Source organism: Lentinula edodes (genome assembly GCF_021015755.1).
Source record: "Lentinula edodes strain Le(Bin) 0899 ss11 chromosome Unknown C8R40scaffold_12, whole genome shotgun sequence".
Lineage (NCBI taxonomy): Eukaryota > Fungi > Basidiomycota > Agaricomycetes > Agaricales > Omphalotaceae > Lentinula > Lentinula edodes.
The window spans coordinates 262,056-286,026 of NW_025764318.1; the positions used below are offsets into that span (position 1 = coordinate 262,056).

General features: G+C 46.5%; 10 protein-coding genes and 1 non-coding gene across 11 annotated transcripts; 3 read left to right on the forward strand and 8 right to left on the reverse strand.

Annotated features, from left to right (window-relative positions):
* Positions 1 to 143: 143 nt before the first annotated feature.
* C8R40DRAFT_1097973 (uncharacterized protein) lies at positions 144 to 1,577 on the reverse strand. Its single transcript, XM_046227791.1, has 5 exons — positions 1,471 to 1,577; positions 972 to 1,410; positions 881 to 915; positions 439 to 819; positions 144 to 378 (listed from the first exon to the last, which is right to left on the reverse strand). Exons 2-4 carry the CDS (start codon positions 1,168 to 1,170, stop codon positions 442 to 444), a joined length of 612 nt encoding a protein of 203 aa, XP_046087724.1. The 5' UTR covers positions 1,171 to 1,410; positions 1,471 to 1,577; the 3' UTR covers positions 144 to 378; positions 439 to 441.
* A 647-nt stretch (positions 1,578 to 2,224) lies between these two features.
* Positions 2,225 to 4,251, forward strand: C8R40DRAFT_1041859 (ABC1-domain-containing protein; the record flags this gene model as incomplete). Its single annotated transcript, XM_046224026.1, has 9 exons — positions 2,225 to 2,447; positions 2,506 to 2,694; positions 2,746 to 2,831; positions 2,881 to 3,013; positions 3,069 to 3,217; positions 3,267 to 3,351; positions 3,409 to 3,545; positions 3,602 to 3,698; positions 3,761 to 4,251. The coding sequence occupies 9 exons, from the start codon at positions 2,225 to 2,227 to the stop codon at positions 4,249 to 4,251; spliced, it is 1,590 nt and encodes a 529-aa protein (XP_046087725.1).
* A 60-nt stretch (positions 4,252 to 4,311) lies between these two features.
* On the reverse strand, positions 4,312 to 4,395 carry C8R40DRAFT_t99. Its single transcript has one exon. It is a non-coding gene; the product is annotated as a tRNA-Gln (tRNA).
* Positions 4,396 to 4,633: 238 nt separating this feature from the next.
* C8R40DRAFT_1068427 (uncharacterized protein) lies at positions 4,634 to 6,244 on the forward strand (the record flags this gene model as incomplete). The annotated part of the gene is made up of 1 exon (XM_046226013.1): positions 4,634 to 6,244. The coding sequence occupies one exon, from the start codon at positions 4,634 to 4,636 to the stop codon at positions 6,242 to 6,244; it is 1,611 nt and encodes a 536-aa protein (XP_046087726.1).
* Positions 6,245 to 7,469: 1,225 nt separating this feature from the next.
* C8R40DRAFT_1169164 (uncharacterized protein) lies at positions 7,470 to 8,453 on the forward strand (the record flags this gene model as incomplete). The annotated part of the gene is made up of 1 exon (XM_046231336.1): positions 7,470 to 8,453. The coding sequence occupies one exon, from the start codon at positions 7,470 to 7,472 to the stop codon at positions 8,451 to 8,453; it is 984 nt and encodes a 327-aa protein (XP_046087727.1).
* A 382-nt stretch (positions 8,454 to 8,835) lies between these two features.
* Positions 8,836 to 10,205, reverse strand: C8R40DRAFT_1041956 (Alpha/Beta hydrolase protein; the record flags this gene model as incomplete). The annotated part of the gene is made up of 6 exons (XM_046224040.1): positions 8,836 to 9,058; positions 9,118 to 9,405; positions 9,458 to 9,615; positions 9,670 to 9,801; positions 9,849 to 9,988; positions 10,052 to 10,205. The coding sequence occupies 6 exons, from the start codon at positions 10,203 to 10,205 to the stop codon at positions 8,836 to 8,838; spliced, it is 1,095 nt and encodes a 364-aa protein (XP_046087728.1).
* A 1,499-nt stretch (positions 10,206 to 11,704) lies between these two features.
* Positions 11,705 to 13,991, reverse strand: C8R40DRAFT_1098001 (malate synthase). Its single transcript, XM_046227792.1, has 6 exons — positions 13,438 to 13,991; positions 13,250 to 13,385; positions 12,857 to 13,186; positions 12,667 to 12,801; positions 12,408 to 12,612; positions 11,705 to 12,348 (listed from the first exon to the last, which is right to left on the reverse strand). The coding sequence occupies exons 1-6, from the start codon at positions 13,781 to 13,783 to the stop codon at positions 11,878 to 11,880; spliced, it is 1,623 nt and encodes a 540-aa protein (XP_046087729.1). The 5' UTR covers positions 13,784 to 13,991; the 3' UTR covers positions 11,705 to 11,877.
* Positions 13,992 to 13,996: 5 nt separating this feature from the next.
* On the reverse strand, positions 13,997 to 15,029 carry C8R40DRAFT_1098002 (WRB/Get1 family). The gene is made up of 5 exons (XM_046227793.1): positions 14,900 to 15,029; positions 14,655 to 14,835; positions 14,414 to 14,596; positions 14,284 to 14,364; positions 13,997 to 14,228 (listed from the first exon to the last, which is right to left on the reverse strand). Exons 1-5 carry the CDS (start codon positions 14,981 to 14,983, stop codon positions 14,176 to 14,178), a joined length of 582 nt encoding a protein of 193 aa, XP_046087730.1. The 5' UTR covers positions 14,984 to 15,029; the 3' UTR covers positions 13,997 to 14,175.
* An 870-nt stretch (positions 15,030 to 15,899) lies between these two features.
* Positions 15,900 to 17,581, reverse strand: C8R40DRAFT_107499 (uncharacterized protein). The gene is made up of 4 exons (XM_046226794.1): positions 17,251 to 17,581; positions 16,743 to 17,183; positions 16,251 to 16,685; positions 15,900 to 16,189 (listed from the first exon to the last, which is right to left on the reverse strand). The coding sequence occupies exons 1-4, from the start codon at positions 17,359 to 17,361 to the stop codon at positions 16,157 to 16,159; spliced, it is 1,020 nt and encodes a 339-aa protein (XP_046087731.1). The 5' UTR covers positions 17,362 to 17,581; the 3' UTR covers positions 15,900 to 16,156.
* C8R40DRAFT_1068432 (uncharacterized protein) lies at positions 17,543 to 18,779 on the reverse strand (the record flags this gene model as incomplete). Its single annotated transcript, XM_046226014.1, has 5 exons — positions 17,543 to 17,896; positions 17,928 to 18,132; positions 18,185 to 18,306; positions 18,383 to 18,582; positions 18,626 to 18,779. 5 exons carry the CDS (start codon positions 18,777 to 18,779, stop codon positions 17,543 to 17,545), a joined length of 1,035 nt encoding a protein of 344 aa, XP_046087732.1.
* A 2,403-nt stretch (positions 18,780 to 21,182) lies between these two features.
* C8R40DRAFT_1041778 (uncharacterized protein) lies at positions 21,183 to 21,650 on the reverse strand (the record flags this gene model as incomplete). Its single annotated transcript, XM_046224015.1, has 2 exons — positions 21,183 to 21,441; positions 21,490 to 21,650. 2 exons carry the CDS (start codon positions 21,648 to 21,650, stop codon positions 21,183 to 21,185), a joined length of 420 nt encoding a protein of 139 aa, XP_046087733.1.
* Between the last annotated feature and the right edge of the window lie 2,321 nt (positions 21,651 to 23,971).

A 23,971-nucleotide genomic window follows, 5' to 3' on the forward strand; every position in this document is an offset into this window, starting at 1 on the left:
AGATAATGTATATCCTTATGTAGTCTCTCGTCATTATTTAAATGTATCAGGGAGCCATTGATGTTGTTCAACACAATGCTTTGGAACCCGTAGTGTACTCTTCTTGTATTCCAGCTAGAAAATAAATCATTTTCAAACGTACATCCCGCAACCCGTTCGTCGAGGCCAACCCGAGCTGTTAATTCAAGTTGTATCGCACAATTCTAGGTTCAGGAGACTGTATATCAGCAAATAAGCCTATCTCCGGGTCTTCTAGTAGGGCATTAAGCACATAAAACAATAAATAAAATTCAACTGTCCGACAAGGTGGTCGAGATATGGCGGAGAATCTGATAGGAGATTGACAGATCGTTTCATGCGTATCTCGCTCACTATTTTCTAGCAAGGGTACATCAATTTTTGCAGGCTTTTTTTTTTTGGGAGAATCCGTGTACTCACTCTTCATACTGGTATGATGTTCAATGTCACGGAGTAGCACTGTACAGGACTAGCTCCAGATGCCCCAGATTGAGACGGAATTGTTGTCGTGTTATAGTATACAGAGTTCTGGGGCAATCCCGGGGCATCGCTGGGGCACAGATACCACAGATTTGCGGTTCCGTTGAAAGCAAGGACGGAGAAATTTCCAGTGCCTGATTCTGCAGTGAAGGCTGTCGAAGCTGCGCTACTATAGAGGCTGCTTGTGGTCCAGTCCAAAGAGCCATGGAGCAAAGGAACACTAGCATTAGTATGCCAGCTCCCTTGTCTTGAAAAGGCGCGAAGGTTTCCATCCACCAGCGCGAGGGAAGGGAAATCGTTATATGGATAAGAGGCGTACGTCTAAAGTAGAAACCGATTAGAAGGATGTTAAGAACATAGTTGACAATCAATCGGCGCGCACCGAGGTCACATCGAAAGATTCTCCGTCGATAGCACCTGTGTATGAATGATTATGAGGGCCAGGTCAGATGCAAAAACACCCGAGTACTGACCGGCGGTGCCCAAGACAAGGGGAGCGCCAGTCAAGTTTACATTTGGAAGCGTGACATTCAAGGCGGCGAGGGTGAAGTTTTGAGTCAATGTCGTCTCGCTCGAGCGCATCGCTAAGTATACAGGGGATGCGAAGATGAAGCTGGTGGAAGACGACATCACGACAAGGAGAGCAGATAGAAAGCGAAGGGAAGAAAACATGCTTGTCGAGGGTTGAAATTGAAAATAGGTTGAAGGTAGACAAGCAGACGACTGGGCGAAATATGTGATGTTGAGAGTTCAAAAAAAAATCGGAGTCGTTTCGAGTACGGAAGAGCGAATAATGTGAGGATGTTCCGAGCGGTGACTTTATATCACTCTTCCCCTTCGGACAGATACTCATTTTCCGGTGGAGAACACTTCGATAATCAATTAATTATACAGCGCATAGCAATGCAGCGCCTAATACTTAAATCAGTAGATGGATAACAGTGAGTGAATACTATGATGAAGGAACCATACTTTCATGCGAAAGAAAGAAAGATTCAGAGCTGCTATAATCCTACTGATTTCCGTGTTTGTATCGTGGTTTGTCGACCAAGAATAGTTGCTGGGATTCGCTTTTTGCGTGATGCCAAGTCTAATCTAGCGCTGGGAATTTGATGAGGGAATTTTCGAAGCCGCGAGGGTGCCGGAGTGAATCACGACTCTTTCCAGTTTTCTATACTTGGCGACTCTAGTAGCCAATTGGTGGTTAGTAGTGCTAACTGGTGATGTCCCTTTAGTTCGAAACCTAAAGAAAAGAACCCCCTGCTACTTTTATTTCCCGCGTCATTTGTTCGTTGGTTGAATGCCACCTGGCCCAGGATACAATTGGATTTGCGTCCTTTCAAGTGCTGCTGAAATCGTCGGTCATGCTGCCAGATATCGTGCTTCTCAAGTGTCGCGTCTTTCCAGGGAGAAGGCTTCTGCAAATAAGGCTAGAGGTGTAACGTTGGAGAATGATTGGAATGATTTGAAGGCAAAAACCCAGACGGTGGAAGAGAGATTGGAAGTTCAAGAGAGAGATGGCCAGAGGGAGGAAGAGGGACGTATCGTCGTGCCCTTGCAGCCTGATTTTGCGCCGACAACCTCGAATTCTGCATCGGTATCTATTTTGGAGCCGATGGAGACTACGGAGGATCGTGTTGCAATTTCGAAGGAAGCGCATACACCTTCCGAAACCGCCTTAAATACGGTCTCGAATGTTGAATCAAGCGTAAACTCAACCTCTGCCATGCCTTTCGATGAAAAACCACTTGAGGAAGGACTGTCCAAATCTCAGTCATCGGCTACTACCGAATCTCCAATACCAGTCGATCTACTTGAAGCAGAACTGGAAAGAAACAAATCCGCTATAACAGAGCCAGCTGCTGCAGCCTCCACGCTGGCTCATAGAAACACTCTCCAATCTTCCAAAGTACCTTCTTCGAAACTGGGCAGGCTCTTTCATTACGGAGGTACGCGTCGTGCAGAGCGAAATCGATCTAGAATTGACTCGCGAACTTTTGTTTACAGGCTTAGCAGCATCTTTAGGATATGGAGCAGCTTCAGAATTCCTTCGTCCATCTACATCCTCCGCAAACGCGTCTGGTACACCAAATCGTTCAGTTCTACTGACTGATGCTAATATCGGTCGTCTGGTGTCGAAACTATCCCAAATGAGAGGTGCCGCGCTCAAATTGGGCCAATTTTTAAGTATTCAAGGTTCGTGAGACAGACCTGGTATTGAAACGAGCTTCAATAATGCCTTTGTAGATACGCATCTTCTCCCAGCTGAAGTAGATGCTGTATTTAGACGCGTCCAAGACTCGGCGCATTATATGCCTGATTGGCAAATGGAGGTAAGTCTGTTTCCTAAACGTCATTGCACAGTAATTTAATTCATGGTAGCAAGTCTTAAGTTCCGCTTTGGGCCCATCTTGGTCCACCGAGTATTTTGAACATTTCAACCGAATTCCATTCGCAGCTGCGTCTATTGGCCAAGTCCACGAAGGAGTGTTGAAGGCGAAATGGAGTCCAACCGGTCTGTTTATATTCGTCTTCGTCTTATAAATATTCAACGCTGTCCTCTTTTCTAGGCAAAGCGGAAAAAGTAGCAGTCAAGGTTCAGTTCCCCAACATCCGCGACTCTATCTCAGCAGATCTTTCTTATATCACCTGGCTATTGCGCGTTACGCTTGGGGGTAAAATATTACCCAAGGGACTATTTCTCGATAGGACTATGGAAGTACGTACTTCTCTGTTGTTAATATACCTGAAACATGAGCTTTAGACAGGTCATGAAACAAGAACTGACAGACGAATGCAACTATGTACGTGAAGCACATTTCCTGCAACAATTTCGTTCGGCGGAATTTCTAGGTATGAGGTTCTCCTCATTCTCAACTGGGGCTTAGCTCATTCGGTCAACGCGCATAGGATCTGATTCTCGTTTCCACGTACCTTGGGTTTCATCTGTTTCCAGCGAACAAGTACTCGTCATGGAATTCGTTGAAGGAGGCGTCAGTCTTGGCTCCGACCTCGTCACAGCATTGCCGCAGAAAGAAAAGGACAAGGTTTGTTTGGCTTCAGAGTGTAGTACTTGCTGCCATTTCTTATTTTGAGATTACAGATTGCGACGACAATCCTTCACCTGTGTTTACTCGAGTTGTTCCGTTTCGGGACAATGCAAACCGACCCGAATTACTCCAATTTCCTCTACGTCCCCGGTATGTTGAGTTTCTGTGGGCAATGCTCATCGGGTACAATTTCTCATGCACTACTTGTGTAGAAACAAAAAAAATCGCTCTGATAGATTTCGGGGCTACACGAGAGTATGGTCCTGAATTTCTGGACGGATGGCGCAGGCTCCTCGAAGCTGCCGCCTCTCTCGATCTGAACAGCGGTGACTTACATCAAAACCCTGCTTGGAATGCGTGTGTCCACGAAAGTGTCTCCCTGGGGTACCTAATAGGAGGTCCGGGCGAAGGCGAAGGCTTCGAGTCGCCTGAAATGATAGAAGCGCATGTAACGAGTCTTGCTTTATTGGCGTTCCCGTTCAACGAGAGGACATCGCAACCTGTGCGGTTTGGAAAGGGATCTGAGTTTGGGCGGAACACTGAACGGATACGAGATCTTATACCGGTGATGTTGAGGGAACGAAAGAAGGGTCCGCCAAGGGAGACGTACAGTTTGAACAGAAAGTTGAGTGGAGCGTTTCTGTTGGCGTCGAGGTTGGGGGCAACAATTCATGCTCGAGATATATGGGTAGATGTATTGTGACAGATTATAACATTCAACTGGTTTACTGTACACTCATTCCCAGCAAAAATTTTCATACACAGGTCTAACCAGGACTCGAACCTGGGTTACGGGAAGTAAATCACTCGTCAAAATCCCGTGTGATAACCTCTACACTATTAGACCATTGTGCGGCTCCAGAGATATCTTGAATCTCTGCGGGAATCTTTCCGGTCGAGTTTGATAGACTATGTAGCGCCGTCTTTGCTTACAAATTTACAAGATGATACTCATCAGAATCTTTGCCTTGAGGCTTCGACACCACACCTGGTCACCTGGAGCACCAGGGAGCTCCTCTTTGTGAACTATACTCTATATTATCCACTGGTACCTGCTCCTCTCAGAAATTTTAACGAGGTGTCGGATGTCGGGGCAATTTCAACCACGCTCGAGGATTGGGACCCAGTCGCTCCAAGAACATCTGCGATCGCCTTGCGGGCTGTCAGAGAAAGAGTTATCCGAGATTACACAGCTCGTCAAGGTAGCTGAAGACGATCTGGATGGATATCATGCAGAGATATTACGGTTAGAGGCTAGGATTGTATATCTCAAGTCCGAACACGATCGGCTCGTCGACCATAAATCCACCCTTTCTTCTCTTCTTTCACCTATACATCGCCTTCCGAACGAGATCATGATCAGGATATTCACCTTTTCATGCGATCAAAATACTCTAGGCCACTCAAAGCAAAGTCATACGTTAGACGTTAGCGCAGTCTGTAGCAGATGGCGTGCTTTGACTCTTTCGTGTTCGGAACTCTGGGCCACCTTCAGCATAATCTTGCCTCCTATAGTTAACGAGCGTCATGATCCTCAACTGCTAGAATATGTTTTGGATATCTTTCTTGAACGCTCGAAACATCAGCTCCTCACAATCAGCATCGACGCGTATGGTTCCTCGGAGCATCCCCTACTACATAAAGTCATGCAAACTTCTCCAAGATGGCGCGATCTGACTTTGAACGTAGATGTTGTGCGATTCTCAGCACCATTACATTCTTGTCTTATTGGGCTGCGACTCCCTGAACTGCAATCTGCCTGCATAGTGCAACCCACAGGGTATGGAATCAGCACCCTGGACCTTCTTTCCGGAGCTCCCAAACTTCGTGATCTTCATGCCTTGTCACTGCCGCTCTCTTGGACAAATCCTCACTCTCTGAGCCAGATCACTCATTTATCGTACTGTCCGTCCTTCACAAATTTCTACGAGTTGCTTGACTGGTGTCCCCAATTAAAAACTCTTTATCTGTCTAACTTCGAACACGATAGAGACATTCGCGCTCGATCCATTCCTGCCAAACAGGTTCCTATAATTTCGTTGACAGTGAGCTTGGCTGGGTACTACCCCATGGTTCAGGACATCCTTTTGGACTCCATGGAATCCCTTGTTGCTCCTGCGCTAACTTCACTCGTACTAGAACAGCACGGTGAACTACCTGATAACCTGTATGCTCCACCTAGCCCTTTCAATGCTGTTGACAGCTTCTTAGCTCGTTCAGCTTGTCCATTGACGGTACTAGTTCTAGATAGCATGCCCTTGACAGATTGTGAGGTGGTCGCGCTTCTAAAACGACTACCTTCTCTTGTCGAGCTTACCGTAACGGAGTCCAAATTCGAGAATGCTCTCCCTATCACACTCGATTTCGTCGAGAGCCTACACTCGCATAAAAGGAGCGCCCTCCGTTCTTCTGTAAACCCCATTCTGCCAAAACTTCAGACGTTGGTTTTAGAGGTTCAGGTGACTGCGAGTGAATTTGAAAGGGAAGGCTCTACACTGGCGTTGATAGATGTAATTGTGTCTAGATGGTTACCAGAAAAAAGCTACGCGGCCAGTATAGGTGTCTCGTGCCTGCGGTCTGTCGAGTTGTACCTGTTGGGTCCTCCTCGACCAGGCCAATTCCAACTCCTGGAACCTTATGACAAATCGGGCTTGCGATTCGTGGTTGGAGAAAGCAGGGATTTTGAATACCGATAGGCCTGGGATCAAAAGCGAGGGGGTCGTATCTTGAATCCAAAGATTACATGGTACGTTTTAGCTCATTCTCACTAAATGCGTCTGCACATCTTATTGTAGATGAATGAAATGTTTGAAAGAAGAGCGAGCGTTTGACCTCCAAAAAAACTAGACTGGCTGCTGAAGCGCTTAAGTCTAAGCTGTCGAATGCCCTACAGCTATCAAAAGTATGTGTACCTACTATATATATCACCTTATTGGACAATTTTGATCGGCGGGCATACTTTAAACCTGTTTCGTTCTAAAGGTTCTATATCACTACTCGCACTCTTGTCCCTCACCTAGCATGCATATGGGACCCTGTACCTACTTGGGGCGCGCATATTGCACGCCGCATTTTTGATATACAATTCCAGTACATTAGCCACCACCTGCCACCACCAAGCATGGTGTGGTCCACGACAGTGGAGCCTAGTATCGTTTGGTGCTTCTGATTCAAACCAATCAGAGCAACCCTTATCCACCCACACTGAAAACTGGTTGCAAACTCCTTCAGGCTAATGATCACAGACTCTCCAATGTTCAATGTTCATGAGCTGGTAGACGGAGTACCGAGGCAAACGGCACCGCCGAGGGTAAGCTTGCGATGTAATTGTAGTCGCAATTCACTCGGGATTTTGTTATGGGTAACGTATGGGTTTAAAACTTTGGGCGAACCCTGGACAGTTTGGTTTAATTTACGATTTCTTTTTCTCCCTGCCAAACAGCTGGATAATCCGAGGGATCACCTTCAGGACTGGAAGGACAGCATGGGTACACCACACGCACAATCTCCTTCTTCTTGGAGGACACTACCTTCGTAATCAAATCGGACGATTTGGAATAGTCTATCTATTCGGACGGTGAAAGTTTGGAAGATCGTAAAAGCTTTTCACATATTTCGAGCATTCTGAGACGTTCAAATTATTACCTTTTTCCCCAACACGATTATTTTCGGTTGGGTGAAACTCGGCGTAAATGCATTCTATCACTACCCTACTACTTATCTTATCATCGTTGTGCTGACAATTTGTTTTCTTTCAGCCTACTTGGTTAGTCTGTCGTGTTTCATAAACTCCGGTACTTGCGTAAGAAAGATCATTGCGCGCATAAGACAACCCCGTTCGGTTTTCCGGTTGACATTTAAAAGTTCTACGTGGCAACCTCGTTTATTCCACAACTTCGCTCCGCCATAACACTCAAAGAAATGACCAGTCGACTTCCCCCTGAAATTTATCACCTCTTCATCGACGAGTTGGCAGATTCACCCCAGCTTCTCAAATCATTTTCCTTCGTGTCGCACGTCTGGTTATCTAGATGCCGCACACACCTTTTTAAACAGTTTAGTCTGCACTGTATGCCTTCAGCTGTGCATGATGCTGTCGAGGAGTATTCAGAGTGTTGGTACCCAGCGAATTCTTTTCCGGCCGATGACCCTGGTGCCGCAGTAACTGGTTCAGAAGGATATTGTTCTCTGAAATCACTTCTGAAAGTCCAACAAATCCAACAATCCATACGGGAACTATCATTGATCGAAGGAAACACGGTAGATTGTAATCGCTACAAGAAGCTTGATTTTGGAATGTGCTTATCGGAGTTGGCAACCAACATACAGTTTCCAAACCTCAACGCCCTCGCTGTCTCGTTCAATGGACCCGGATCACGGGAGTATTGCTTAGGTGTCACCGCGGTAGGGGAGCTCATGCGTATCCATTCGAAGCTGGAACACCTTGGCATATCCTCCCTTTATCTTGACACTCACTGTTTGCAAAACCTTCTCTCCTCTATGAGGGTCTGCGCCCAATTGTCAAGTATTACACTCGAATGCATCACTTGCGCAGCTGGTACAGAGTCTTTGATTTCTCGCGACTCTTCTTTAGCGTTGGAAGAGAACACCGCAGCATTACCCCAGTGGTCTCGTGCACCGATTCAGAGGCTCTCTTTGTCCGACGTTGGTCTTAGTTTGGTCGAAGTTTTGTTTTCTCCAACAAAACCGACCATATTCCAGATAGAACTGAAGTCACTGGCCATTGATTGTTCGAATCTGGACAGTAATCACGGAACGATGGAAGGGAGCGTAGGATTTAGGTTGATAGACCGTCATGCGTCCAGTCTACAACACCTCTTACTGAAACATCCAAAAGCAATTAATCATGGTCTGTACCTTGTGCAATTTCATAGACCCACCTGATTGACAATGTTTTCAACCAGCATTTTATAAACCCTTATTGGAGATGACTTTGCCTTTTCTTTTTATCATCGAAATTCATTTTACCAATGTCCACGACGGGAGGTTTCGCTATGCGCTCGAGAACTTATGCTTCTTGCGATCTCCCATCTCCGAATTGCGTATAGGACTGAAATACGGTCCTCGAACGGCCTTCACCCCTCCCGTTGATAGGTCGCTCATCAACTTTTCTCGATCGCTCCAGTCTCTAAGGCGGGTTAAATTCAAAGTAATCCATATGATAGACAAATTTAGCTGCGAACATCTGCCAAAGGCTAACCTTCATTTGCAGTTAGAAATTGTACAAGGAGATAGGTGTATAAGTACAAGATAAAGAGTTTTACATTTACAGGAAATCGAGCGTCTCTACTAGGTATGAGGGCGAGCAAGAGTTGATTATGATACCGTCATCAGAGGAAGAGTCCGCGTCTTCAGCGCCGTCTGGATTCAACCCCGCTTGTCTCATTTTATCTTCCCAGGGGGATACAACATGATCTGGAATTGGGGCACATAACCCAAGGTCAAAGCGATCGTTTTGAAGAATGAACTTGTGCAGAACTGGATTTATACTTATAAATATCTGATATTTCAACAATTGACACGGATTACGATAAATCATGTTCCTCACCAAGCTGCGAAGTCTGGCGATAAGTAGTGTGGTGCACCAGGGACTTCTAGTAATGAAGCTTCAACACCAGCTTCTTCTAATTGTCGAAGAAACTCTTCTGCATATGACTTTGGATATGCGACATCTTCAGAACCATGCACAAGTTTTACGGAGCCAATTATTCGAGCCAATACAGATTTTGGATGAGATTTGCGGTTGAGGTAAAAGTCAAGGTTCATGATGCGAAACTGATCCAAATGATGATAGTTCCACCTGACCATGGCGACTGGATAAGTGACACGGGTCATACTGTCGACGCTCGAAATCAGTAGTACTCAGTAAGATGCCAGCATTCACATACGCTGTTACAAGAGGAGAGAGCTTCGGATTGCTGAACATGTACTGTATGTTGCCAAAACCCGCATCATAAATAGCATCTTCTTTCACAGTCGATTCGTCTGGGAAAGCGGAAGCCCAGACATCATTAACTTCTTTGTGACCCTCGGCTACTTCAAGTGGCTAGAGCGATCGTAAGAATAAAGGTTAAAGATGTGTGAGAGGCATGAACTTCACTATTTCAAGGCACAAGTGAGATATTAGAAACATGGACAATACACGCTCGGGTTGTGTTACTGCTATTTCAACAGCGATTGTAGTCCCAGAGGACATGGCGACAAGGTGACAGGGTGGTAGCTTGATTGCATCCTGTAGAAGCTGTTAGTACATACTATAGTCGAACCTGAGATACATACCATTAATCTCATAGTGTCTTCTGCAGCTTCAACCTGTCCGTAGCGAAATGGAACTCTGTCGCCAGTTGTACCACCGTGCCCTCCTCTCAAATCAAAAGAAACAAGATTAAATCGTCGTAGTTGACAGTCACAAAATTGGGCTACATTGTAGAAACGTTATTGTTAGCACCAGAATTTTTCGACATCGAAGGAAGAATACACACCATAATATATATGTTCAGCTATAGACACAGGATGAATAAAAAGCAAGGTTGGAAGATTTCGATCAATCTCGTCAGCCTCTTCAGAGGCCGGAGTGCATATTGTGTACTTGAATCTGGTTTTCCCAGTGCTAGATGTCACGTCGACATAGGGCATATTCGAATAAGCCTTGAATCCGGGGAATGATAGTGGGAGTTGAAATAAGGTGAGGCACGTACTGTGAATGTCTATATAAGCGTAGAATGCCTCCCTACCCCCCAAGATCGTGGGCTGGTAAATAATGTATATACGAACGTCGAAAGAATCACTACAATTAATAAATAAGATAAGTACTTTCGCCACTCGCGAAGAACCTGATTGGCATCATGCGGTAAATCACGTTGGAGTACAGTTCATATTGATTAAGTGATTTCCCTTACCTGCAGGCTTCGAGATTCCGAAGTCGAACGACGACCAAGCGCAAGCTCGATGAAAGGATGTGTCCTATCTGGGCCAAGTAGGACAAAGTCCTGTTTCGACTGCTTGGAAGGAAGCCTTGAGAGGCGGCGTGGACTGGATTGGATGCATTCAATAGACTAAGCTTTATGGACTTCCATAGACCGTCTGGAATATTTTATACTTAGTTCGTAGATCGTAGAGCCTGTTTTTAGAGTTATAATCAGCGTAAAGGCTCAGAAAATCCTCGAGAAAAGTCCAGGATTCGTTGCTGCACCCTATTCCGGGTACTATGTGTATCAACAAATACATAGATTCGAGGCCAGATAGCAGATGTAGAGTTTGGAAATTGGAATCTAAAGACATGGTGCAATTCCTGACATCTGTATGCGGTGAACCGGCGGGAAAAGAAGAGCAGAAGGATTGGACCCACAACTATATCAAGAGCACACGACGAAAAAAAAACCACTCGAAATTCTGAGCCGTACATACGAATTCCTATGAGTGTCAGATCGGGACTTCGCATTGGCTGCTTACCTTGTATAGTTTGAGCATGCATTTAAGTAAGTAGGTATCGTAGTCTTATTTGCAGCTCAGCGACATTGTCAATATGTATCATAGAGCTTCTTGGGAGACGGTCTGAGGCGGTATGTATGATATTCATTAAATTAGTCCTTGTCAACGCATGAATGGAAGCGGTTTTTCGAGAACACAAAGGAGGCAAGTAGAGGGGAAATTATCAACAGTAGAGTCTTGGTAGCTCTTGGTAGTCGTCCATCCATCTTTTTTTGATTCTGATTCCAAGATCTTGAACTTGAAGGGAGCTTTCGACCATTCTTTTGACCCTTTTTCCAAACGATAATTATAACAGCGCTAACCGTCTGCTAGTGAACAAATTTTGCGACACTGGATATCTTGGATCTGACCACCCTCGCCCTTTCCTATCAAGAGCCAAGTAGATTTGAGCATAATTCCGCCATCAAGCACACTCCGCCGTTAAGCACGGTCTGTCTGCAGAAATAAGTAGCACCTTGTGGTCTTGGTTATAGATAGAGATTACCTCGTTCGCGACACCTGAAATACATGTACTCCATTCTACCTGATCAGCATTGGTCTTGAGTCGGCGGAGATGGTGGTTGGTGTGCATCTGTATCACAGTGGTCAAGACTGGAGGAGCTGCCTGAAGCAATCCTGGTGGATGTTCTCGATCCCGGTGAAAGTTTTGGAAATAGTTCTGATGATGACAAACATTAGCAATTGCTCTTTCTATTTTGGGAAATACAGTCATTGCGATTCGTATTACATTTGTGTCTACATACAGCGTACAAGTACCTTGGAGAAGTGCGAAGAAGAAATCAATGCATGAGAAGCGGGTCCAAAGTCCTCCAAGAATTTACAAAGCCGACTTTTGCCATTTGGGCTCTGCCCCATCAGCAATCGCCAAGTAGGGCATCAGGTCACTAGTCAAAAATTCGCTCGGCCACTCTTTCTTAATTTGACCCTTGAGGTAATCCACCGCGATCTTCAGGTTATCCTCCTTTACCCCAGGGTAAATCTTCTTTACATCCGGTGCAAGCTCGTCGATTAGCTTTTCTACGTATTCTGCCGTGATGTATTGTCCTGATTCGAGACGGGAGTTGTACTTGACCCATTGCCACAGCTGAACACGAGTTATCTCCGCGGTAGCAGCATCCTCCATGAGATAGTTGAGAGGGATGCATCCATTGCCACCTATCCAAGCCGAGGTGTAGGCCAACGACGTCGAAATGTTGGAACGAACGCCTTCGTCGGTGATCGTGCCAGGTACACGAGGGTTGAGAAGATCGACAGCAGCGACTTTGACGTCCTCACGACGGACGTGGTACTAAAAAAATAGGTTGAGATAAATTTCGAAGCAAGAGCAGGGATTTCTGAAAGCCTTACCTGGTTGGGCCCAAGCATATGTTCATTGAAAACCGCTAACGCAATTTTGTTGATGAGGGGGTGTGCAATCCAGGTACCGTCGTGTCCAGCTAGAACTTCGCGGAGTTTGTCCAGGCGTACTTTTTCCATAACAGCATCGTTCGCTGCTGGGTCGTTTTTGATGGGAATTTGAGCAGCCATACCACCCATCGCGGCAACTTTACGGCTGGATACATCTCCGTCAGATAAATGTAGTGGTTGTTTGTAAAGATAAACATACCGGTGGCAAGTTTGGATAAGAAGACGAACGTAGGAGTCCATAAACGGTACAGTCATTGTGACGTCTTTCCGGTCAGGAAGAACAGCAGAGCGGTCTGCACGACGCTTCTTAATGAAGCTGAAAATGTAGTCCCATCTAGATGTATACGAAGGTAAGCTACACGAGTTTGGAAGATAACAGTTGATGTCACCTTCCACAATTCAAACCAGAAGAATGTGTTCGAAGTTCAAAGAGTATCTCCTCCATGTTGAATACAGCGGGAAGAGTCTCAATGAGGACAGTCGCACGAATAGTTCCGTGTGCCAAACCAATGTAAGATTGGGAAAAATTGAATACGTCATTCCAGAGACGGGCCTCGAGATAATGTTCCATTTTGGGCAAATAGAAGTAGGGACCAAATCCACGTTTTACGAGCTCTTTTGCGTTATGGTAAAAGTATAAACCGAAGTCAAACAACGAGCCAGATACGGGGGCATTGTCGACTGTCACGCGAGGTTCATCAAGGTGCCATCCTCTTGGACTGGAGAAAGAATAGTATCAATGAGAACTTGAATTTTTTGAAAATACGATATGAAGAGCTCACCGAACGATAAGAACACACGGTTTCTCGATAAGCTTGTAGCTCTTTCCACCGGTATCGAAGTCAATCTCACGCCTGATTGCATCGCGGAGATTTAGCTGTCCGCTGACCATGTTAGAGAACGTGGGTGAGCTAGAGTCTGAGCGATAAGGTTAGCGGAAAATTTCTACAAAAACGGTATAGTGACATACCTTCAAAATCAGCCATGAAAGTTTTTGCTCCACTATTTAATGCATTAATGACCATCTTCCGGTCGGTAGGTCCTGTGATCTCTACACGTCTATCCTCGAGACCAGGAGCAGGCGGCGCACACTGCCATGAAGCTTCAGCGCGTATATGCGCTGTTTCTGGAGGGAAGTCAAACGGAGCACCCGAGTCCCAGCGACGTTGAGCTTCTTCACGGGCGATGAGCAACGATTGTCTAGTAGATTCAAAGGTACGGTGAAGAGCAGCAAGAAAAGCAAGAGCATCCTCTGTGAGGATAACGGCTTGGGCCTGTTCGGCGAGCTTGGAGTGAATTTGAACGCCAGACACCATGGTTGTAATTCTGTAAGCAAAAGAGGTTGAGGAGAAAGATGTTGGCTATCTGGCAATATAAGTCTCGGATTTGTTTGGTGGCGGGATCCCGATCCGTTATACGTCATTCCGTTTTTCACATGATTCCGTTTCCGTCCAGCATCCCCGCCTCCTTTGCGCGCCTCCGACAAGCCTCCGAGGAACAAAGCCAGACTCAGCCAGGTTCCGAGTCCACCGAGAAAAAATGGAAAAATAAATCAGCCGGCGGCTCACTGGGCTTCTGTGTTCAACAATATTCCGAATACAGCTGTTCTTTACCGTTCTACCACCAATATCGGTTGTCCGTAGTTCCGAAATGTCAAATAACATGTTTAGAGCGCTCCATTTACAGTGGTTAGAAACACATGGATATATTATGATGCATTCTTCTCAGTTACAGATGCCGGTCCCATTGCGGTATACGAGGCTAGAGCAGCACTTATCAAGGTCGGTACATTCAAAGGAACGGAAGTATAACTGACCAACAAGTTCCTTCGCTGCCCGTTCTCCAATTTTAATCACTCTTCTACAAGCCATCTGCCACATTCCAACACTCACAGCGCCTGATGACCACGTCAATACCAAGAGAAAAAGCACATGGGCATCGCTTACCCTTTGGCGCAAATGGGAAAGCTAAGACCCACGCCAGAGGTCCGAACCATCCTGGTGGAAGGTAGAAGATGGCGGCTTTTCTGTACCACCATCCGATGACAAATTGGGCGCCTGTGGTGCATATCCAAATGCCCGTGCTGAATTTGACCGAGAACGAGGTCTTCACCGAGGAAATATCACTGTCTAGATTCAAGTGACATCGTAAGCAGGGAGACTTTATCAGACTATAACGTATACGAACTAAGTTTCTCGAGATCTGCCAGTCCCTTGTCCACACTCCTTCTCAATTTGGCCCATTTGGCAAACTGATCTTGCGCACTTGTCTTCAAAAGCTCTGTTTTGGTGTTCAGAATATCAACTTTGAGCTTCTTCTGCTTTTCAGCAAGCGTTGGATAGAAGATACGGAGATAGAGAACGTAGAACTGGTACCCAAAATTGGCAACGTGTCAGCTTGATATCCATCGAAGTGAAACGAAAACAGCTCACCCATCCAATCAGGACTGATTTACCAATCCATGAGATGAGCTCTGCGAAAAAGACTAGACAAAATATTGTAACAATCAGGGACATTTCGAGCCAGAACTCGTTGACGTCGACGTCAACAAGAGAAAGAAATAATATATTGCCAGCATCAAACAAGCGCGAGGCGCGTCAGACTATTTCCTAATTTGGAGTATCCTCAAACAGCTGGGACCGTGCCGGTTTCCTTTCTCACACAAAGACGCTGTTTGAACAAAAGGCATTGCGCAAATTGAATAGCCTCTTTTCTCTACTTCCTGAGTAAAACCAATATGAGTACCCGATGAGTACTTGCCCCAGTGTTTTTTATAGCCTATACGCGCGTTTTCTAGAACCTGTTCCTGACAAAAAGTTGATATCGTCTGCACTATTTTGTTCACGCACGACGGTACTCATACCCCAAAGTGAAGATGAATTGCTCCGGATTTCGATCTCAGGGAAGGAAAATTGGCAGGGAAGAAGATAATAGATCAAGGGGAGCTTCAGCAGCAGGCCCGGTGAGATGGAGCGATAACTTCTCAAATTGGGGAATCGACTCTTTCTTTCTTCAGCGGAGAGTAAGGGAAGTATTACTCCTAACTTTGCTTGTTCATCAAGCCAGATGAGATAACAGTCGAGCCAGTGAACCTGCGGAACCGATATATCTAGGAATGGAGGAATAATTAAATCGTAAGTGCACAAGTCCATGAAGCAGCTCCTGCATCCTGCCATCGCAGGCAGGAATTTTCCCTCCTTCGCGGGTATTGGAGAAATGATGTTGTCAGCTCGAACCTCATGGAAGCACACACATGTGCTCCTACCCTTCGGACGCGTTACTGACTGACATCACGCATTCTACATTACTGATATCATACATCCCTAGATAGTATATATACTTGTACTCTTGGTTCTTGACTTCCTTCTGGTTCCACTACCATCTTCACTGTCTTCTTCTCCTCTGTCCCTCTTCTGCTGTATATCAATTGAGACCCTTTGTCTGTTTGCTCTCCAAGACCTCGTGGGTTCTTTCCTTGAGTGTTGCTCGCTGGGTGGCCCTGGCAAGCTTCCACCTCATTCATATCACACAGTACCAAGCACCCATGCCAATGAGAACCAGAGAGGTGCCATTGATTTTATAACGACGTTGACCTCACATTGATTTCGCGAAACACGGCATCGTTTAAAATCCTTAAGAATATGTACATAGTGTGTCAGGCATCACAAAATCGTGATTCAACCGGTCGACTAGCCCTTTGTTTGTGCCTTTCGAATTGTTTCCTATTTATCACGACCACAGCGCCATGAGGTCATGCAGTACTCGTAAAAACAAACAACTCACACTGGCCTGCCCAATCCTTCCTCTTATGATCGACACAACCTCCCTTTTCGCCGGGTCAGTTAGTCTCCCAGTGACTTTGCCTTCCTCCTCCTTACATCTCCCGTTGTAAATCCCATTTACAACCTCCAATTCGTGCTTGCCAGCCCCTGTAGTCGGATTCAAGACTTTTGACTGGAAGCGGACATCGAAATGGAAGTAATCATCCTGATCGGCAACTGGATATCCATCCCACTTTAATATTCTAATGGTCGATACACCTTGGAGGTACTTGGGTGCAGCATTGAGTACCGTGATAGCAGCAAACTTGGCCGATTCTTGTATGTATCGGTCTGGAACCGCTGGGGTCCTACCATTGAAGTTGACGGTGGCTTCGAGGGTAGGACCTGAACCGCTGACCATCTTCTCTCCGACTTCTTCACGGTTCCATCGACCAAGCTGCCAAAACAGAGGAATCAGTGTCCACCAGAAGATGCCGAGCATCAAAAAACACACCTGATACCTCCCTTTCCGAAAGGATATGATTATTTTATTGGACTGTAGATTCCGTAGTTCCCCACTGAGGGTAAGTTCCCGTTTAGTTGGCCATGTCTCTATGAAATAAGGACGATCCGAAATGGTCCCTTGAAATGAAGAAAAGTGACCACTCTGCTCGAAATTGACATAGAAGCAATACGAGGAAAGAATGGCTTTTGGATAATCTTGCCACCTGGTGACTGTGATTGTTATCCCTTGAACGGTAAGATGGGGGGATGCTGTATCCATGATACTCTGAACAGCGTCTTTGAAGAGCTTGAGCTTTCCTTCATCAACCTGATCCCCGCCCGTAAATCGAGCGGTAGCCTTTAAGGAATCGGTCGACAACGTATCCGCAGGGAAGGAGTTTACGTTGGAGATTGCATGGTTCAGATTGTCAGACGAATGATCGGCAGGTAACTGGAGAAGTCGGTCAGTCAGATAATGTGGCGACGAAGGAAGTATAACAAGGCAATGTCAAGCTCACCGAGTCCAAATCGGCAAAAGCAACGTTCTTAGTAGGTAAAGCGAAAGTCCATGTAAGGGACGTGAAAAGCAGCAAAAGGGTCAGGTAGAGCTTGAAAGAAGTTGTATGCATCGTGGAGACGAAAAATTTTGACCAGCAAAACCTTTTCCAGTAGCGAGAGGGTTTGTAACCAGCCAGTGGTGGGAGGGATATTTAAGCCTCGGATACGTATCCTTTTTGAACAAAACGAATGCCTGCACATCTTGATGATGATTTGATCAACCTCCTGCGCGTCGGTTTCCTTTCCTTCGTACTAAGTTCGAACATGCTTCCGACATTTGCTCAGCTGGATGAGCTTGTTTAGCCCCGGTTTGGCCATGTGGAATCCTATGGCATACACAGGATTTCTCAGGGATAAAAATCCCGCATCTGATTGATTGGGATAGGACCTGATAAGACTATCGATCAACGCGATCTCGAAAATCCTTCCCTGCAGCAAGTCGCACCAGGTCGCACCCTGCCCACTGATCGCCGCAGCCGACGAATGGTTCACGCCAGTGAGATCGAAAACTTCAAAACCAAGCGCGGGATCCGCGACGACATAAGCATACGCTTCCTGGCCCAGAACTGATGTGATGGAGAACGGTAAAACACCAGAAGGAGATAGCTGAAAAGTTTTTCGAGAGAGATCCATTAACACCGATGTCATAGTACCCAAGATATCCTGGGGCAGTGGGTGTCGTACCAGAGTAAGCCACGAGAAGCTTTGAAGAGTCAGAGGAAAAGAGGATCTGGCTGACGGTGTTCGTGGGTCCAGCAGCAGGTGTGGTTTGGTTGATACCGAGGTAGCGGGCGGTGTCGGCCAGAGGTGTTAACCCGGAAGTTTGGTGTACGGGAAAACAGCTATGCAAGAGTTGATTAATTCGAATATTGATTTGAAGAGGGAGCACTGTACCTGATGCCATTAACCTCGCCTCCGTTCATTGTTGAACGTGACTGACGTGGGCCACTGGCCACCACTTTCCGCAGCGAAAGATTGCTTGGGTCAGAAGGGTTGATGGAAATGAAGGAAAACCGCTACAGAACCAGGCTGTATATACATACATAGGAAGGATTCCAAATCAGAACGGATTATAAAAACTAGGAGACATACGTTGACCGCAACGAGCATGTTCGTCACATTGCTCACAGCTACAGGACCTTGCCCAAAAAGTCCATCTGGGCCAGTATTCCCTCCGTTGATCCCATGAAGACCCATTCCGCCAGTTGCATACGCTTCACGGAGGTTAACTTGTCCGTCTGAACCGACATCTGCTGCGAGGATGCAGTTGCCACTATCTTCGTTCGTCATCCCTATCATGTAGCGTGAGTTTCCAATGAAGACACAGGAACAGACAATACTCGCAGTATCCAGATCCAATGGTGGTCCCAGACGCAGAGTTGACTTGAACGGCTGGTGTCGGCTTTCCATGAACTTTACCGCTTACGGAGATGACATTTCCTAAAGCGAGGTCGATAACGGCGAGGAGCAGACGTGTTGTATGCTTCATCGTAAATGCGAGAAGAAAAGGGGTGGAATTAGATTCGATATGGGTCACATGAATCGGGAGCTCAAGCGCTCACCACCCGACAATTCTCAAGTTCGGAATTACCAAATTGGATAGGTCGACACAAACAGACAGTCTACAGCCTGAGCATTCAACGTCAACGTTCAACCCTTGGCCTTAACAAGCAAAGACCTCAAAAACAGTTGAAATGTCTTTTTTGCAAGAGCTTTCTGCCATCCGGTGTATGGAGTGGTCCTGCCTAAGTACCAGCGCTATGGGCTGCCAAGCCCACTTTGAACATCGACTAGACTCCGACAACGGATATATGCACTCTATGCCATGAATCATTGGCACACTGGTATACCTTGGTATACATTATCTTCCAAGGAAAGGTGCCGGAGAGTTCAGCGGTCGGATCTCAGGCAATCTGGTGTCTTCACCTTGCTAGTGCCAGAGGCGCTATCTTAAGCACAGTCCTGTGAGCCTTGCGGTAAACATTCTGCAGTGGTTGAGGCAGAACAACAAGCTATTCAGCTGGCCATGACGGGAAAACTCCAGTTACGGGTTACGAATTTCATGATCCCCGCAGTGTCTGACTGACACCGAAAGACTCGCAACCGAGAAAATCGCAAGGCTTCATTACTTGCACTGCCTGTACATCGCGCGGCTCCGACAGATTGGAAGGTAGGAGACTTAACGACACCAAAGTGGCAGAGGCAAAGTGCATGTTATTCGCAACAAATCAGAAGGGGATACTCACGAATATCTAGGTGTGGCAAAGAAGTTAGACCGAACAATGATAGCAAAATCCGTTCGATGCTAGAAGGCGCAATGCCAACAGCGGGAACAAAGGATTCTTGGAGGAAAGGTGAGGGCAAATTGATTTGAGCGAATCGACGATGTTCTCAATCATCGTCGTGTAAGACCTCGGAACATGGCAACAAAACCGGACACAAGTGACTTTACTGGCGAGCGACGAGTTGGCCCGTAAGGTAGATATTAATGCACAGAGCTGTACTATCAAGTAGACCGCTATATCCGCATACAAGAAAGGCCGGCCTCGTACCAGTCCCGACAGATGTTCATCGGATGAAGTTGCCAGGCCCTTTGTGTTCAGGTTCTATGCAGATTGAGGTCTGCGATCTGGGATCATGAGGGATGCAGGCGCTGTTGCGCCAAGGAATATCAAACGAATGATTTCCCAAGGAAGATGCGGCAGAGTCTGGGAGCAAAGATTCTCAAGGATTATAAGTTAGAACGTTTGCCAACTAGTAGCGACTCACCATGCGTCAACTTCAGGAGCTGTCATTGTCTGTTTTCAGTACGGCATTCTGCCTCTTCAACACGTCGATATCTTTCTTGAAGTTTTCGTTCAATTCCTTGAGGGTTGCATTCTCTTTTCTGAGGGTCAAGCCATCAGCGAAGAGACATTGAAGAAAGTAAATTATGTAACACTGCCACTGAATAACATACAAACGGTCGTTTCGATGGTCCTGCTCAAACTATTCGAATATAATATCTATTGGAAAGTATTACAATGATGCACATTCTTCGTATCATATAAAGTATTGGTACATGAGTATCGGCTTATTTATCATGATCATAAAATGTGGATTGGTCAAAAAACGACAGAGACTGTAAAACCCGGAAAAGTCGTCAAGGATGGACCCGGCAGGTTCGAGTAATCAGTGGATGGAGTTGTATGCTATATGTAGAGGAGTGTCGCAGGAAGAGATATTGGGAATTGGGAGTATAGGCATGCGATGTGGGGGTGAGATGGATATGGGTGCTGTATTTGGTATATTTTGAACAAATCGACGACGGTAGACCAACGTTCAAAGAAACAAATGCATGAACAGAGAGCAAGATAAGCATAAATAGACAGACGAGCAAGAAAATTAGAAGAGACAAAGATTAAGACAACAGGGAATCAAGAAAGAAGAGGATTGTTGTGGGAACAAAAAAAGAGAAAGAATTAAAAAAAAGAATATGGAGGTAACGTCGAGAAAGAGAGAAATGAACAAAGAAATCAGGTGTTACGAATGCTGGATCGAGGATGTATCTCTTCAATCCGCTTGAATGGGGTACTTTTTTCAGCGCCAAAGCCAAGGAGGTCCCTGGTTCAACACAGCGATCGAAGCCTGAACAACGATCGAAGAGATTAGGCCCTAGACGCAGATTGAGGATATGATGACCACCGGTCCGAAGAAGACAATCCGAAGAAGGCAGCATGAGGAACTACGGGCTAAGTATAGCGTGGAGCTCGGACGGGCCTTAACTTGCAGGCGTGTGTGCACACAAGTTTTAACTCTTTACGAGGTTACGAAGGCACTAGCTTCCCTTCCTCCAACTGTCCTTTTAATTAGCACTGACACACCATGGATTTCGCAACAATGACCAGTCATATTAGAGGAATGGGGCCATCGCTCCACTCAAACCCTGTCTCCTCGGTACGACTATCTTCAATATCTCACCATCGAACTCTGCCCGGACACCGACGAGATCTGCGTCATAACCAAAGCTGATTCGACGCTCAAAGTGGCCGCCACTATGTGATGTCGAAGATTCGCCAGGATTGGGATTGCTGCTTCGCGGTGAAGGATCGGGATCCGGCCAAGAATCAGCAACGATGTGTAGAATTCGACGTCGTTTGGTAGATAGTGTTCTACAGGAAAATTTAGAAACAAATCAAACGAAGGAAAACAACACTTACATTCCGTCTCTTTTGAATCCAGGCAGCCGTATGTTTAGTCTATACTCTAAGGGCGTCGTCTCTACCTCTATCCAAGAGTCTGCGGGAGGTGGCATGTGGGAGAGGAAGGGTGCGTAAGGTGGAGTTGCACTAGAATGAGGGGAAACGGTACGACTGGCCATCGAGGACTGGCCGAGGGCACCGGGAGCAGACAGAGAGCTGTTACCCAGGTTGGCGGCGCCGGGATACGATAAGGTCGAGGATGCGGACGAAGTCGAAGCAGAGGAAGTGGAAGCAGAGGAAGTGGAAGGTCCGGCGAGAAAATTACCAGTGACACTCCTTGTCCGACTGGGAGGAAGTACAGGTGGCAGTTCACTAGGGTCTACAATTTTGGGTACTGGCGGCGGGGGTGTCTGGGTGTCCGCTGAACCATTTGATTCCATACTGCGTTGCGAAACAGCATATCTGGACATGAATCCCATATTCGGTGGAGGACTCGGTGGAGGGAGGATAATTGGCGGTTCGGGGGGTTGACTAAAGACTGATGAGGAGGAATTTGAATCAGAAGATGTTGGACGGCGACGGAGGGCAGTAGCATGCGCAGTGGTTTCTAGAAGTGTGTTGAGCCGTTGTCTTGCCTCATCGCTCGAAAGGACGGAAGAAGTTCGGGCAGATGCAGGATGTGCGCAATCGAGCAGATTATTGCGAAAGGCATGAGCGTTAGGATTATTAGGGTTATGTTGAGCACCAGACGAGGAAGGTGGAGGAGACCTGAACGAAGGAGGATCTGCTGCTTTGGGCGGCGATGGCGACAAACTATGAGACGTGGAAGGTAATGTATCCGTACTGCTTCCTGAGCTATTCCTACTTTCAAGTTGTGGTCCATCCATGTCTTCGGCAGATGATTCTGGTACCTGGCTTCTGGCAACCTCACTCACAAACCCCCGTAACCTGCCAACATCTGAGTTGTGAAGCTCACCAACCTTTGGGAGAGTGTAAAACGGGATTTGGGAGGGGAGGGGCAACGACGCAGATGAGGACCTATCAACGCTCTTGAAGGAGTCCCAGCTTGGCTTTCCTATTCCAAGCTGTTCACTATTATAGATGTTCAACCCTTCCTCTGTTTGGGACCTTCCTAATCGTGGTAAACTGGTTTTCTCATTATCGGTCTCGGTCCCTGAGCTGATCACCGATCCACCGGAGCCTGACGACGAGGAATGTGGTAAGGAGTATGGCCTTGGAAACGGGTGTATCTGTTGCGAACTGGCCGGGAGCATTCCCAATGCGGTATAAGTTTCGTACAAGTGAGAAGGTGCGCCTCTGTGTGCCGAATTTAGAGCGCCTTGTGCCTGGGAATTGGAATTTTGAGAAAGCGAAAGTGCAGGAGATGGAGGTTTGTCCACTGCAGTCCACTCGCTATTCTCAATTTCTTCAAAGACAGGCGAAAAGATATCTTGCTCCTTGTCTTTCGCCGAAGAATGACTTGGCTGAGGAAAAGTAGCTTTTCTGGGGCTCCGCGGACCCTTAAGAGGAACATCGAAGTAACTGAAGTCTGCTTGTCCTCCCTGAGCTTGTAGAGACGGTGAAGGCATAGGAACTTCTCTAGGAGAATCGAACGAGGCGTGTCGCTTTGAATATGACGGCTGACGAGGAGGAGGAGACGGACGGCGGCCTGCACAAGAGTTAAGTGCTTGAATTAAATCTACTTATGAAGAGCAGCTCACCACGGGGAAGAATTAGATGCCCTTTCTCCTTCTCCATCTCATTCTCCTTGTCTTTGTTCAATGCACTCGGGCCTGCAACGTTGACATTCGTCGAGGTCGAGGGCATGCTGGCAACTGGCAAAAAAGAACCAGGCATTCAAACGTGCAAGGTTGCTCTATGCTTGTTGAACGAATCGAATGCTCAGCCGTTGAGCAATTGGACGATGTGGCTTCCGATTTATCACAACTGAAGGTAGTGAATGAGGGGGCAGGAACGAGTTACGGCGGTGAAATCGTTTGTGAGTTACTGTTGGCAGAGGATGAAAGAAAGGCAGAAGGGGAGAAAATGTGGTGTGACTTGCAGGCAGATGGGGTGACTGTAGACTAAGGAAGAGAAACGATTATTTGTCTGGTGGAGCTTTCACATAACTGATTGGTGTTGTAACTGATTAATCTGCCGACTTCTGCCGACCGGTTTCGGCGGAGATCATTGTGGAGAAAGTGATATCATCGCTTAAAAAGGCGAACTCAGGCCGGATTATCTGTGTCATCAACCGGGCTACCTTCAACTCTAACTGCGTCGCAGACTCACAATTTCCGCAAGAAATCCAGGAAGGCCATTTCAATCATAGGTAGGTCTGCTGAGGACAGAACTCCCACCCCGAATTTTACTCTGTGCAAGGGGACTTCTTCTTTGCTCCACCTTTCGCTGTATGAATGCTATAATGTGAAGCATACAGCTTGGTGCGGTTCCGTGAGATGCGTGAAAGCTGAAACTCTGATTGGAGAAATACACTCTA

What these genes read in the sequence shown, in the direction of transcription:
- C8R40DRAFT_1098001 (XM_046227792.1), bottom strand. Translation starts at nt 13,783, where the DNA reads ATGGTGTCTGGCGTTCAAATTCACTCCAAGCTCGCCGAACAGGCCCAA. An exon ending in TTTCATGGCTGATTTTGAAG is followed by an intron (nt 13,386 to 13,437) that starts GTATGTCACTAT and finishes CTTATCGCTCAG; the next exon opens with ACTCTAGCTCACCCACGTTC. An exon ending in ATATGCTTGGGCCCAACCAG is followed by an intron (nt 12,349 to 12,407) that starts GTAAGGCTTTCA and finishes CTATTTTTTTAG; the next exon opens with TACCACGTCCGTCGTGAGGA.
- C8R40DRAFT_1098002 (XM_046227793.1), bottom strand. Translation starts at nt 14,983, where the DNA reads ATGTCCCTGATTGTTACAATATTTTGTCTAGTCTTTTTCGCAGAGCTC. An exon ending in AATCAGTCCTGATTGGATGG is followed by an intron (nt 14,836 to 14,899) that starts GTGAGCTGTTTT and finishes TTTGGGTACCAG; the next exon opens with TTCTACGTTCTCTATCTCCG. An exon ending in TTTCCCATTTGCGCCAAAGG is followed by an intron (nt 14,365 to 14,413) that starts GTAAGCGATGCC and finishes CGTGGTCATCAG; the next exon opens with GCGCTGTGAGTGTTGGAATG.
- C8R40DRAFT_107499 (XM_046226794.1), bottom strand. Translation starts at nt 17,361, where the DNA reads ATGCATACAACTTCTTTCAAGCTCTACCTGACCCTTTTGCTGCTTTTC. An exon ending in CTTTTGCCGATTTGGACTCG is followed by an intron (nt 17,184 to 17,250) that starts GTGAGCTTGACA and finishes CGACTTCTCCAG; the next exon opens with TTACCTGCCGATCATTCGTC. An exon ending in GAAGGATTGGGCAGGCCAGT is followed by an intron (nt 16,190 to 16,250) that starts GTGAGTTGTTTG and finishes CGTGATAAATAG; the next exon opens with GAAACAATTCGAAAGGCACA.
- C8R40DRAFT_1097973 (XM_046227791.1), bottom strand. Translation starts at nt 1,170, where the DNA reads ATGTTTTCTTCCCTTCGCTTTCTATCTGCTCTCCTTGTCGTGATGTCG. An exon ending in CCTTGTCTTGGGCACCGCCG is followed by an intron (nt 916 to 971) that starts GTCAGTACTCGG and finishes ATTCATACACAG; the next exon opens with GTGCTATCGACGGAGAATCT. An exon ending in AATCTTTCGATGTGACCTCG is followed by an intron (nt 820 to 880) that starts GTGCGCGCCGAT and finishes TTTCTACTTTAG; the next exon opens with ACGTACGCCTCTTATCCATA.